Source organism: Ambystoma mexicanum, chromosome 10, assembly GCF_040938575.1.
Source record: "Ambystoma mexicanum isolate Mex_15411 chromosome 10, UKY_AmexF1_1, whole genome shotgun sequence".
Taxonomy (NCBI): domain Eukaryota; kingdom Metazoa; phylum Chordata; class Amphibia; order Caudata; family Ambystomatidae; genus Ambystoma; species Ambystoma mexicanum.
This window is the reverse complement of record NC_090932.1, coordinates 227,798,803-227,812,583: the sequence shown is the minus strand read 5'-3', so window position 1 is coordinate 227,812,583 and position 13,781 is coordinate 227,798,803. Positions and strand designations below refer to the sequence as shown.

Genomic DNA, 13,781 nt, shown 5'->3' with positions numbered 1-13,781 from the left:
AGCCTGAAAGGTGTTTATCCTAGCCGATTCAGTGGGACTTCCAAAAAACAACATGCTTTCAAGAGTCTCTTCAGGCTGCAGAAGGTAAAGGCATCCGAAAAGTGAGACCTTACAAATTCATCAAGTAGGGAGAATATCAACTGCCCACCAATCTTTATGGGTTTTTCACTTGGATCTATTTTTCTATACATCTTGGAGTGAGGGGTAGACTACGCGGGAATCCATGGGCACGGGCATGTGTCTGTGGTGTTCGGCACGAAGCCTATAAGAGCATTCACAGGCTAATTATTTTGAATGTTTTGCCCAAAGCAAAACCAACTTGACCGAAAAAAGAAAGGCAATGGATGGACAGAAGAAAGAAGCCGTAAGCAGCGACAGCAACAACACAAAGCATGTAGGAACAACCGTTCACTGGGAACAAACAACACAATCTCCCATATCAATTTACATACAAGGCAAATAGAACAACTAGAACAATGGGAATCTTCTAAAAGTAAGACAATCCGTAATCATGACTTTTTACTAATCCAAAAGAGAAACGTAAGAGACTCCCGGTCAAGTCTCTGATCAATGGATCAAATGCGACCAGCGTTCCCTCGAGGCTCTTCGGGCGACCCGCTGATCCTCAGAGTTAAGAAGAATTGTCCCAGGGGACCTGCACAACCTCTCATCAATGGGAACTGAAGAACACGCGGATGATTGCGCCAAAACTTTACTTCCTGGTTTGTCAAGTAATCTTATAGCTTCTTGGAAAGAAATGGCTCAATTACCTAGTCACACCCTGGGCACAGAGCCAGTTTATGCTCTGGGACAATGCAACAATAGACACCCATCTATGGTAGCCACCGATAGGTGCATCAAATAGTCTCTACGACAAGCAAAGGAGATCAAAATACTAGGCAAGTGTGACAGAAACATGTTCTTTGGTTAGGACAGTGGTCTTCAAACTGGGGGGCTGGCCTCCCTAGGGGGGCCTGAAGGATATCTGGGAGGGTGGGGGCAGACTCTTTAAAAAGGATGACTGTTTTTGAAATATACAAGCAGATTTTCTTCTGCTTATATTTTCTATTAAAATCAGTCTCATCAATCCTTTTTGAAGAGCCTGTGGCTCCCCTGGATATCATTTGGGACCCTTAAGGGGGCCGACCCCAAGTTGTGGGGGCCCAGAAAAAATATTTTTACTTTGGGAGGAGATTGGTATGAGAAGTTTGAATACTACTGGGTTAGGGTATCAAAAGTCCTTCCTCTGGTCCTTGGAAGAATCTACTAGTCTTGAAACCAGATAATTCCTTCACCATAAACATGAGATAAGCCATGATGTCCACAGCCGGCGAGCAAAGAATTTGCGCATGTGTGCATTTCAGGACACAGCTTTCTTGGTGGGGAAGTATGCATCTGGCTGTGTGTGAAGGGTGTGTGTTTGGCTCTCTCTCTCTCTGCACGCTGCTCATAGCGTCCCTTTTGTTTGCAGGAGCCGTGGCGTGGAGGAAACAGCGCACTGGGCTCCAAGTCTGTGACGTATGCCGCAGAGCGTTCTTCAACAGCCACTGGAGCTGCTCCCGGTGTGGTTTCCAGATGTGCTGCGATTGCCACAAGTCCAGGAATAAGACCCCGGAGGAAGGTATGGATAACGTGCGTAGGGGTTCCTGTCCTGAAGGTGTGGGGTACTTTACTGAGAGTGAGGGCGGCTAGGAGAAGGCCTCCATGACTTTACCTGGGGCGTTACTGAAAACCTGAAATCATCGAACTCTGTAATCCCTGATTCAAGCCAAGTTTAGTTTAGTTTATTTATTTATTTGATAATGCGCTCCAAACCCTGAGGTACCAGGGCACAACAGTTACAAGAAGTGAGTCTGGCCTTGGCATGAAGAATGTAATGTGATGTTCAGATATTAAGGGATGCTGTCACATGACACATCACCTAACCGTATGCACCCACCACATCATCAGGATCAAACTCTACTCCGAGAAGGGTGAGAAGTAAGCGTCCTCCTTGTGGCGCAAGACTCAAGTATTATGGCATGGCGCTTTGCTTTGTAAGGGGGTCTCTCCTTCACACGTGTAAGGGTGTTCGCCTCCACTGTGAGGGACAGCATCCTCAATGTTTCCAAATTGCTCTGATTGACACATAGGGCCCGAATCACAAAGCATTTTCCTATGGGATTGCGCCATTATAAAACGCTTCTGGGAATCAAGCCCACAGACACACACTGATTCTTGCAAACTCGACAAGATGGCTCTGCGAATTAAACGATCACTCCAGACCTCTGCAGGATACGGCTTCAAATTCTGCAAGCCCTGCCTGACCTGCCTGTCCTTCCTAGGTCGATCAATCCACTGCCATTCAATTGGATATTAAAAACCGCCACAATTACAGCATTCAGAAGCCGGTTCAGAACCCATAGCACCCGGCTGCCGGAGGTTCTTTTGCACTTGCTATAGTACAACTTATTCAAACAACTACTAATGTACAACTATGTAACTCTTATGTAACCACTGTCTTTGAATTTCCTAAGTAACTCACATGTAAACGCTTTTTTAAGTCAAGCGCCCAGATGCCTGAGGGTTAGGTGCGCTATATAAATGTAATAAATAAATAAATAAATAAACCCAGCGTGAAGCGCCACATGATTCCAGTGGAGAGCTCTCTGCTGATGGCAAACTACCCACTGGATTTACTTTAGGGGGGGCTTTGAGAATGAGTTCTTCTTGGAGATGCAATGAACCTATCTGAATCCCACCTCCCCCGGGATGAAATATAACATTGATAAGCCGGCCACTCGCCCAAGCGGCACGCCCCGGGCCTTTACAAGGAGAAAGTATGTCATTTCCATCTTTATTGACAAGTGCTGAGAGTAAAGCCTGGAGCTTCACATCTGGAAAGCATATTAAAAATGCAAACTCTGAGTCCAGAGGCTGCATTTCGAAGAGAACATGATGTTGAGGCCAAAATACAAAGGTGTCCTGTGGAACTCCAGCACTGGTCAGCAGTGGCCTTCCTATCACACTGTCTCTCTATGGAGGATCTCAAGGAGTAGCCGACTGAGGCGCGGCCTTCAGTGCGATGGCCTGAGGATCAGACGTCTTAGATGGAGCAGGGGGTGCAGGTCGCGATCTAAGACAGTAATGGATCCTAAGGCTTTGTGTTGTGATTCAGAAAGAGCAGGGATGGGTCCTGAGAAGGGGTGTCAGGTACACAGATTAACCTGCATAATGCGTTCAGTAGCTGAAGAAGCTCTGAAATGTGGAAGAGCAGTGACTATGAACAGGTGGCTTGGAAGGTTTACCCATGCAGGTGGGCAGGAAGAGGCACTGTACAGAAGGGCCACACAGGGGTTATCACTCGAAGTGTATAGTGAGAGTCTCTATAGTGAGGTGGCTTAGAAGGTTTACCCATGCAGGTGGGCAGGAAGAGGCACTGTACAGAAGGGCCACACAGGGGTTATCACTCGAAGTGTATAGTGAGAGTCTCTATAGTGAGGTGGCTTGGAAGGTTTACCCATGCAGGTGTGCAGGAAGAGGCACTGTACAGAAGGGCCACACAGGGGTTATCACTCGAAGTGTATAGTGAGAGTCTCTATAGTGAGGTGGGTTAGAAGGTTTACCCATGCAGGTGTGCAGGAAGAGGCACTGTACAGAAGGGCCACACAGGGGTTATCACTCGAAGTGTATAATGAGACTCTCTATAGCGAGGTGGGTTAGAAGGTTTACCCATGCAGGTGTGCAGGAAGAGGCACTGTACAGAAGGACCACACAGGGGTTATCACTCGAAGTGTATAGTGAGAGTCTCTATAGTGAGGTGGCTTGGAAGGTTTACTCATGCAGGTGTGCAGGAAGAGGCACTGTACAGAAGGGCCACACAGGGGTCAGGAAGAGGCACTGTACAGAAGGGCCACACAGGGGTTATCACTCGAAGTGTATAGTGAGAGTCTCTATAGTGAGGTGGCTTGGAAGGTTTACCCATGCAGGTATGCAGTGAGAGTCTCTATAGTGAGGTGGCTTAGAAGGTTTACCCATGCAGGTGTGCAGGAAGAGGCACTGTACAGAAGGACCACACAGGGGTTATCACTCGAAGTGTATGGTGAGAGTCTCGATATTGAGGTGGCTTGGAAGGTTTACCCATGCAGGTGGGCAGGAAGAGGCACTGTACAGAAGGACCACACAGGGGTTATCACTCGAAGTGTATAGTGAGAGTCTCTATAGTGAGGTGGCTTGGAAGGTTTACCCATGCAGGTGGGCAGGAAGAGGCACTGTACAGAAGGACCACACAGGGGTTATCACTCGAAGTGTATAGTGAGAGTCTCTATAGTGAGGTGGCTTGGAAGGTTTACCCATGCAGGTGTGCAGGAAGAGGCACTGTACAGAAGGACCACACAGGGGTTATCACTCGAAGTGTATAGTGAGAGTCTCTATAGTGAGGTGGCTTGGAAGGTTTACCCATGCAGGTGTGCAGGAAGAGGCACTGTACAGAAGGACCACACAGGGGTTATCACTCGAAGTGTATAGTGAGAGTCTCTATAGTGAGGTGGCTTGGAAGGTTTACCCATGCAGGTGTGCAGGAAGAGGCACTGTACAGAAGGACCACACAGGGGTTATCACTCGAAGTGTATAGTGAGAGTCTCTATAGTGAGGTGGCTTAGAAGGTTTACTCATGCAGGTGTGCAGGAAGAGGCACTGTACAGAAGGACCACACAGGGGTTATCACTCGAAGTGTATAGTGAGAGTCTCTATAGTGAGGTGGCTTAGAAGGTTTACCCATGCAGGTGTGCAGGAAGAGGCACTGTACAGAAGGACCACACAGGGGTTATCACTCGAAGTGTATAGTGAGAGTCTCTATAGTGAGGTGGCTTGGAAGGTTTACCCATGCAGGTGTGCAGGAAGAGGCACTGTACAGAAGGACCACACAGGGGTTATCACTCGAAGTGTATAGTGAGAGTCTCTATAGTGAGGTGGCTTGGAAGGTTTACCCATGCAGGTGTGCAGGAAGAGGCACTGTCCGGAAGGACCACACAGGGGTTATCACTCGAAGTGTATAGTGAGAGTCTCTATAGTGAGGTGGCTTAGAAGGTTTACCCATGCAGGTGTGCAGGAAGAGGCACTGTACAGAAGGGCCACACAGGGGTTATCACTCGAAGTGTATAGTGAGAGCCTCTATAGTGAGGTGGCTTAGAAGGTTTACCCATGCAGGTGTGCAGGAAGAGGCACTGTACAGAAGGGCCACACAGGGGTTATCACTCGAAGTGTATAGTGAGAGCCTCTATAGTGAGGTGGCTTAGAAGGTTTACCCATGCAGGTGTGCAGGAAGAGGCACTGTACAGAAGGGCCACACAGGGGTTATCACTCGAAGTGTATAGTGAGAGCCTCTATAGTGAGGTGGCTTAGAAGGTTTACCCATACAGGTGTGCAGGAAGAGGCACTGTACAGAAGGGCACACAGTGTATATCATTAGAAGTGTATAACGAGACTATCTATAGCGAGGTGGGTTGACGGTTTAAACATAGGGGTGTGCAGGAAGAGGCACTATAGAGAAGGGGGCTGCAGGGATTATCAGTTTACTGGGTTATAGTTTTGTAGGGAGAGTCACTACAGCACTGGTCTTCAAACTGCTGGGCCCCCCTAGATGCCATTTCTGCTTATATTTTCTATCAAAATCAATCACCGTACTCCCTTTTGAAATAGCCTCGTGTACCCCTTAACACCCTTTGGGCACCCCCAGGGGGGCCATCCCCACAGTTTGAAGACCACTGCACTACAGAGAGGTGGGTTAGAGGGTTTACCCATAGGGGTGTTTAGGAAAAGGCACTATAGAGGAGGGGGTTAGAAGGTTTAAACATAGATGTATGCAGGAAGAGATACTGTAGGGAAGGGGGTCACGGGGTGTATCTGTAGAAGTGTGTAGGGAGAGTCAGTAAAGAGAGGTTGGTTAGAAAATGTAACTATAGAGGTGTTCAGGAAGATGTACTGTAAGGCAGAGGGTCACAGGGTTTATCCAGAGTAGTGTATAATGAGAGTCTCTATCGTGAGGTGGGTTAGTGGGTTTAAGCATAGAGGTATGCAGGAAGAGGCACTGTAAAGAGGTGTGTTAAAAGATGTAAACATAGAGGTCTGGAGGAATAGGTACTGTAGGGTAGGGGGTCACAAGGTTTATTGGTAGACGCCTATAGGGAGAGTCATTAAAGAGAGTTGGGTTAAAAGGTTCAAACATTGAGGTGTGCAGGAAGAGGTACTGTAAGGAAGGGTCACAGGGTTTATCGGGAGAAGTGTATAAGGAGAGACACTATAGTGAGGGTGTCGACAGTTTACTGGTAGAATTATGTAGGTAGGGTCAGTAAAGAGAGATTGGTTAGAAGATTTAACTATAGAGGTGTGCAGGAAGATGTACTGTAAGGCAGAGGGTCACAGGGTTTATCAAGAGAAGTGTACAATGAGAGTCTCTATCGTGAGGTGGGTTGGTGGGTTTAAGCATAGAGGTATGCAGAAAGAGTTACCGTAGAGAAGAGGTTTAAGGGGTTATCAGTTTACAGGGTTGTAAATGTGCATGCAGAGACACTAAAGAGGTGTGTTAGAAGATGTAAACATAGAGGTCTGGAGGAATAGGTACTGTAGGGTACGGGGCCACAGGGTTTATTCTTAGACGCCTATACGGAGAGTCATTAAAGAGAGTTGGGTTAGAAGGTTTAAACGTAGAGGTGTGCAGGAAGATGTACTGTAAAGAGGTGTGTTAAAAGATGTAAACATAGAGGTCTGGAGGAATAGGTACTTTAAGGAAGGGTCACAGGATTTATCGGGAGAAGTGTATAAGGAGAGACACTATAGTGTGGGGGGTCGACAGTTTACTGGAAGAAGTGTGTAGGAAGAGTCTCAAAAAAGAGGTGCATTAAAAGATTTAAATATAGAGGTACGCGGGAAAAGGAACTGTAGAAACGTGGGTTACGGGGCTTATCAAAAGAAATGTGTACGTTGCGTCACTATACACAGGGATTACTGACCAAGGAGTGCAGTGTGAGACACGAGAGAGAGGTGGATGTGAAGACTACCAGCAGAGATGTGTAGGTTGAGACACTAGGGAGAAGTGGTTTGAGAGTATGTTGTATAAGTGTATACGGAGGGTCACTATTGAAGCTTAGAATGGCTTAGAAGCTTCAACCATTGAGGTATGCAGGAAGTCATACGGTAGAGAAAGGGGTTACAGCATTTACGGTAGAGGTGTGTAAGGAAAAGCACCATAGAGAGGTGGGTTAGAGGGTTTAACAGTGGAGTTGTGCAGGCTGAGTCACTATAGAGGGATGGGTTAGAGGGTTTAACAGTGGAGTTGGGTAGGCTGAGTCACTAGGGAGGTGGGGTAGAGGATTTAACAGTAGAGTTGTCTAGAGTGAGTTAGAATAGAGAGGTGGGACAGAGGGTTTAACAGTAGAGTTGTGTAAGCTGAGTGACAATAGGGAGATGGTTTATAGGGTTTAACAGTAGAGCTGTGTAGGCTGAGTCACTATACAGGGGTGGGTTAGAGGGTTTAACAATAGAGATGGGTATGCTGAATCACTAGAGAGGTGGGTCAGACGGTTTAACAGTAGAGTTGTGTAGGCTGAGTTACCATACAGAGGTGGGTTAGAGGGTTTAGCAGTAGAGTTGTGTAGGCTGGGTCACCATGGAGAGGCGGGTTAGAGGTTTAACAGTAGAGTTGTGTAGGCTGGGTCACTATAGAGAGGTGGGTTAGAGGGTTTAACAATAGCGTTTTGCAGGCTGAGTCACTATAGAGAGGTGGGTTAGAGGGTTTAACTGTAGAGTTGTGTAGACTGAGTTACTATAGAGAGGTGGGTTAGAGGGTTTAATAGTAGAGTTGTGTAGCCTGAGTCACCAGAGAGCTGGTTTAGAGGGCTTAACATTAGAGTTCTGTAAACTGAGTCACAACAGAGAGGTGGGTTAGAAGGTTTAACAGTGGTGTTGTGTAGGCTGAGTCACCATAGGGAGGCGGATTAGAGTGTTTAAATGTAGAGTTGTGCAGGCTGAATCACCATAGAGAGGCGAGTTAGAGGTTCTAACAGTAAAGTTTTGTAGGGTGAGTCACAACAGAGAGGCGGGTTTGAGGGTTTAACATTAGAGTTGTGTAGGCTTAGTCAATATACAAAGGGGGCTAGAGGATTCAACAGTAGAGTTGCTTAGGTTGAGGTCCTACAGAGCGGTTGGTTAGAGGGTTTAATAGTAGAGTTGTGTAGGCTGAGCCACTATAGAGAGGCAGGTTAGAGGGTTTAACAGTAGAGTTGTGTAGGCTTTGTCACTATAGAGAGGGGACTAGAGGGTTAAACAGTAGAGTTGCTTAGGTTGAGGTCCTATAGAGCGGTGGGTTAGAGGGTTTAAGAGTAGAGTTGTGTAGGCTGAGTCACTATAATGAGGCGGGTTAGAGGGTATAACAGTAGGGTTTCGCAGGGTGGGTCACTATAGAGAGGTGGGTTAGAGGCTTTAACAGTGGAGTTGTGCAGGCTGAGTCATTATAGAGGGATGGGTTAAAGGGTTGAACAGTGGAGTTGGGTAGGCTGAGTCACTAGAGAGGTGGGTTAGAGGGTTTAACAGTAGAGTTGTCTAGACTGAGTTACTGTATAGAGGTGGGTTAGAGGGTTTAACAGCAGAGTTGGGTAGGCTGAGTTACTATAGAGAGGTGGGTTAGAGGGTTTAATAGTAGAGTTGTGTAGCCTGAGTCACCAGAGAGGTGGTTTAGAGGGCTTAACAGTAGAGTTCTGTAAGCTGAGTCACAACAGAGAGGTGGGTTAGAAGGTTTAACAGTGGAGTTGTGTAGGCTGAGTCACCATAGGGAGGCGGATTAGAGTGTTTAAACGTAGAGTTGTGCCGGCTGAATCTCCATAGAGAGGCGGGTTAGAGGTTCTAACAGTAAAGTTTTGTAGGGTGAGTCACAATAGAGAGGCGGGTTTGAGGGTTTAACATTAGAGCTGTGTAGGCTTAGTCACTATACAGAGGGGGCTAGAGGATTCAACAGTAGAGTTGCTTAGGTTGCGGTCCTATAGAGCGGTGAGTTAGAGGGTTTAATAGTAGAGTTGTGTAGGCTGAGCCACTATAGAGAGGCAGGTTAGAGGGTTTAGCAGTAGAGTTGTGTAGGCTTTGTCACTGTAGAGAGGGGACTAGAGGGTTAAAGAGTAGAGTTGCTTAGGTTGAGGTCCTATAGAGCGGTGGGTTAGAGGGTTTAAGAGTAGAGTTGTGTAGGCTGAGTCACTATAATGAGGCGGGTTAGAGGGTATAACAGTAGAGTGGTATAGGTTTAGTCAGTATATAGAAGCGGGTTAGAGGGTTTAAGAGTAGAGTTTTGTAGGCTGAGTCACTACAGAGAGATGAGTTAGAGGGTTTAACAGTAGAGCTGTGTAGGCTGAGTTACTACAGAGAGGTAAGTTAGAGGGTTTAACAGTATAGTTGTGTAAACTGGGTCACTATGGAGAGGCAGGTTAGAGGGTTTAACAGTAGAGTTGTGTAGGCTGAGCCACTATAAAGAGGTGGGTTAGAGGGTTTAACAGTAGAGTTGTGTAGGCTGAGGCACCATAGAAAGGTGAGTTAGAGAGTTTAACAGTAGGGTTGTGCAGGGTGAATCCCCATACGGAGCCAGGTCATAGGTTTTAAGAGTAGAGTTGTGTAGGCTGAGTCACTATAGAGAGGTGGGTTAGAGGGTTTAACATTAGAGTTGTGCAGGCTGAATCACCATTGGGCGCCAGGGACAAGGGTTTAACAGGAAAGGTGTGTAGGCGGTATCACCAAGGAGAGGTGGGTTGGAGAGTTTAACAGTAGAGTTGTGCAGGCTGAGTCACCATAGGGAGGCGGTTGGAGTGTTTAACTGTAGAGTGTTGTAGGCTGAATCACCATAGAGAGGCGGGTCAGAGGGTCTAAGAGTAAAGTTTTGCAGGGTGAGTCACAATAGAGAGGCAGGTTTGGGGGTTTAAACAGTAGAGTTGTGTATGCTGAGTCACTATAGAGAGGCGGGTTAGAGGGTTTAACAGTAGAGTTGCTTAGGTTGAGGTCCTATAGAAAGGCGGGTTAGAGGGTTTAACAGTAGAGTGGTATAGGTTTAGTCACTATAGAGAGGCGGGTTCGAGGGTTTAACAGTAGAGTTGTGTAGGCTGAGTCACTACAGAGAGGTGAGTTAGAGGGTTTAACAGTAGACTTGTGTAAGCTGGGTCACTATAGAGAGGCAGGTTAGATGGTTTAACAATTGAGTTGTGTAGGCTCAGTCACTATAGAGAGACGGGTAAGAGGGCTTAACAGTAGAGTCTGTAGGCTGAGTCACTACAGAGAGGCCGGGTTAGAGGGTTTACCAGTTTACCAGTAAAGTTGTGTAGGCTAAATCAATATAGAGAGGTGGTTAGAGGGTTTAAAAGTAGAGTTGTGTAGGTTTAGTCACTGTAGAGAGGCGGGTTAGAGGTTTTAACAGTAGAGTTGTGCAGGTTTAGTCACTACAGAGAGGTGACTTAGAGGGTATAACAGTAGAGTTGTCTAGGTTCAGTCACTGTTGAGAGGCGGGTTAGAGGTTTTAACAGTAGAGTTGTGTAGGTTTAGTCCCCACAGAGAGGTGAGTTAGAGGGTTTAACAGTAGAGTTGTGTAGGTTTAGTCCCTACAGAGAGGTGAGTTAGTGGGCCTTTGTGTTTATGTTGTATGTAGCTTTGTTTGGAGGAAGGAACATTACTGTCTGGAACCCCCAGAAACATATGAACAGTGGTCAGTTGTGGCTGGCCTCGTCCCTTTACTGGGTGCTCTACCGTAGAGTGGTAGTGAAGTAGTACATGTTACAGTAACCTGTTGTTGGTGTGGGGAATGATGGGAACGTACAATGGGGACAGAAGAGACAGAGATCAGGTACCTATGCACAAGATACAGGTCATAGAGGTACAGTACATGAAACCCCTGCAGGAAAGGCTGGGTCGGCTATCAAGGCACGGGGTGATACCTGGGTATAATGGAGGTGTTCCTTTAATAGATAGGGAGTGCAGTTTTGGGGAGGTCCCAAGCCCAGTCACTTTGGGGATAGAGTCGATGTGGAAGTTAGGGACTTCCAAGGTTTGCCAGTAGGAAAGTCGCTTCTGACATGTGCATGGAAGGGTTTACCTTCAGGTTTGTAGGGAGAGTCCTTCAGTAGTAGTCTGTGTGGAGGGTCACACTCAAGCTGCTTCGTTTGGCTAATTTAGAGTTTTCTACATGCCCAGCTGTCCATGGAAGGCCAGTACCCTAAGGGATCATGATGGGGCTTAGTCAGCCATTAGAACATTTCTTGTAGGTGCCAAAAAGCAATACACCAAGCTGCTCGGATCTTTGTACCAATGTGTCAGAAGGGGCATCCACCTCTAAGGCCAAGCAGAACTGTTTCTTGGGGCCATGTCTGGCGGCTATTAACAGTACCGTATTAACAGCACTGCTCATTGTGTTCTATTTGGCAGATCGAGGAGAAGAAGAGGACCTCGAGGTGGAGTGTGTCCGAGGCCCCGAGCACAGCCTCCGGTTCCTGGTTCTAACACAGTTCATATCTACACCCAGTGAGGAAAGCGATTGTGTGTTTGGTTGTGTGTATTCTAGGGGGGCACAACGCTTGGTGTGTCACCATTCAGTACAAGTTGAAGCTGACTACTTTCTTTTCCTTGTTCCTGCCCCCACCCCTTAGTTGTGGGCAGGTTTCCTATAACTTTTGTCACTCTTTGCTCTCCATATTCTTGGCTTTGTGTCCTTTGACCTTGTCTATCTCCCCAACTCCTGACTTGATCATGTCTACGTTTGCCATAATTATGTCTTTCTAGGGACTTTCTTGTAAACAAGCAGGTTTTCTATAGCTCCTTTCCTTACAGGGTCGTCATTTAGGGGTCGCCAGGGGTCACAGTTGCGACCCCTGCGGTCTCCCTTGCTACCCCTGTCGTCTCCCTTGCTACCCGTAAAAATAAAAAATAAAGTGGCACACTTCCAGGTGTGAGTCACTTATTTAGTCTGTTCTTAAACACCTCAAATTCACAATGCAGACAAAATCCTCCAAAAAGCATTTAGAGTAGAATAAGCACGTATATATGGTAGGTCATACCCAAAGTTTTTTGTTTGTGGGGGGACTTTGTTATAATAGGGTAGAACCAGTATGAAATAAAAAGTGAACCACAGGCTACCCCTGTCTCCGGTTTGTTTATCAAAGTACAAGCCACACACGTTCTGACTTATAAGCAATTATATCATTCTCAAATCATTGTAAAAAACCCAGACTCAGAGTCCTTATACTTATATCAAATAGACATATTAGAACATTTATTTTACAACAATGATTTTCCTTGCTGTGACATTTCATACAAAAAACACATTACATTACAAGACATAACTGAAAATATTTCAAGGGTTGTGTATGGACTTGGTTTTCTTAGTATCTCATCTAGTCACAATTTTACATTTGTTTTCAACTGATCACAATTTTATATTTGTATTCAAAAAATCTTTTATCACAAGTTTACTGAATGCGAAAGAGTTGTTTCTCAAGCTAATATATCTGCGGGATGATTTGTCCGTCAATGCGTTTCGGCCTTTTTCCGTAGAATAAACCCCACTACCACTGGCATTTTGGTGAAATGACGTCCCTTGCTCCTTATCTTTCATTCCACCTCTAGGGCACCCATCTGCCTATATTCTACTGATCCCATGACATGTCCCCTTTAGCACACCCCTCTCTGGCCTCTGCTCAGCACTTGGGTCCCAGGGATTTGTTTTGTGCCCGGATCCTTCATGTGTTGAACAAGTTTGTCAAAGTTTGTCACCGCTTTATTGTGACCTGACCTGCTGTAGTGTAAACATTACTCATGGCTTTAGGCAGCATAAGCAGGCCACGTTGTGAACAGTACAGCTAGTTGTGTACATTCCGTAGTTGTTGTCGGTGTCGTCAGGATTAGTACCGCTACCATCTAACAAAAGCGTCCCTTTCAACGGACTGTTAAACTGCAGCCGGTGCCCCTTCGGCTCGGCCCGGTGTAATCGGCACAAATCACAGTAAGGGCAACGGATGCCAATTTGATGTGTAGTCACAACCTATACACTGCTGCGACTGAATTTGGCACACATCTGGGCTAGCCCTAAATCTAAGGTATGAATGAAGCGTGTCATTATTAACTGCCAGGCTATTTTGCAAGTCTAGCATACTCGTCCTTGGCACTTAAGGGTAAAAGTTTATCAAGAGCCATGTTATGGGCTAGGAATGAATGTAGCAGTTAATCCCAGTCCCCGTGTGGGTTGTTGATCTGCACTCGATGAAAAAACTGCCTTGGTTGTTTCAAAATCCTGGAGCCGGATCCTCTGCCCATTATGGACGTGCAAGAAGTTGCTAGTTCTCAAGTAAAATGCAAGCCAAAGAGTACAGGGACTGAGGGTTGGGGTGGTTGGGGTGGCGGGGAGAGTAGGGGGCGAGGGTCCTCTCACCCCCTGGCACCAGAATCTCAATGGGGATAGGACACTCCTGATTCGCTAGACCTGATTTACAGAAACATTTTGCAATTCCATTGAAAAATGCTTTGTAAATCAGGCTCGCAGTCTTTCAAGCAGCTGGCGGGAGAGTCTTTTCCAGGCGTCTTTCCAGTATCCATTTTTGATGGGTAGAGTTGGAAATTAGGGGTGTCACTGGGCAACTCATTCAAAGCTAGCCAGTGCCCAATCTGCTGATAACAAGGGCAGGTGGTGCCTTGGGCTAAGAGGCTATTGTATTGGGTAGTGGGCTATACAAGACGTGTACCCAACCATTGAACAAGGATTCCTTACGGCATGCCAACCTTGAATG

The 13,781-nt window shown here is 46.5% G+C and overlaps 1 protein-coding gene across 1 annotated transcript in view; it reads left to right on the top strand.

The window, feature by feature from the left end:
• The window catches only part of HR (HR lysine demethylase and nuclear receptor corepressor), a 410,325-nt gene that overhangs the window by 209,237 nt on the left and 187,307 nt on the right, over positions 1-13,781 (top strand). The window contains exons 6-7 of the mRNA XM_069617740.1: positions 1,472-1,621; positions 11,428-11,523. Coding sequence (XP_069473841.1) covers positions 1,472-1,621; positions 11,428-11,523 — 246 coding nt within the window. The remainder of the gene's footprint in view (positions 1-1,471; positions 1,622-11,427; positions 11,524-13,781) is intronic.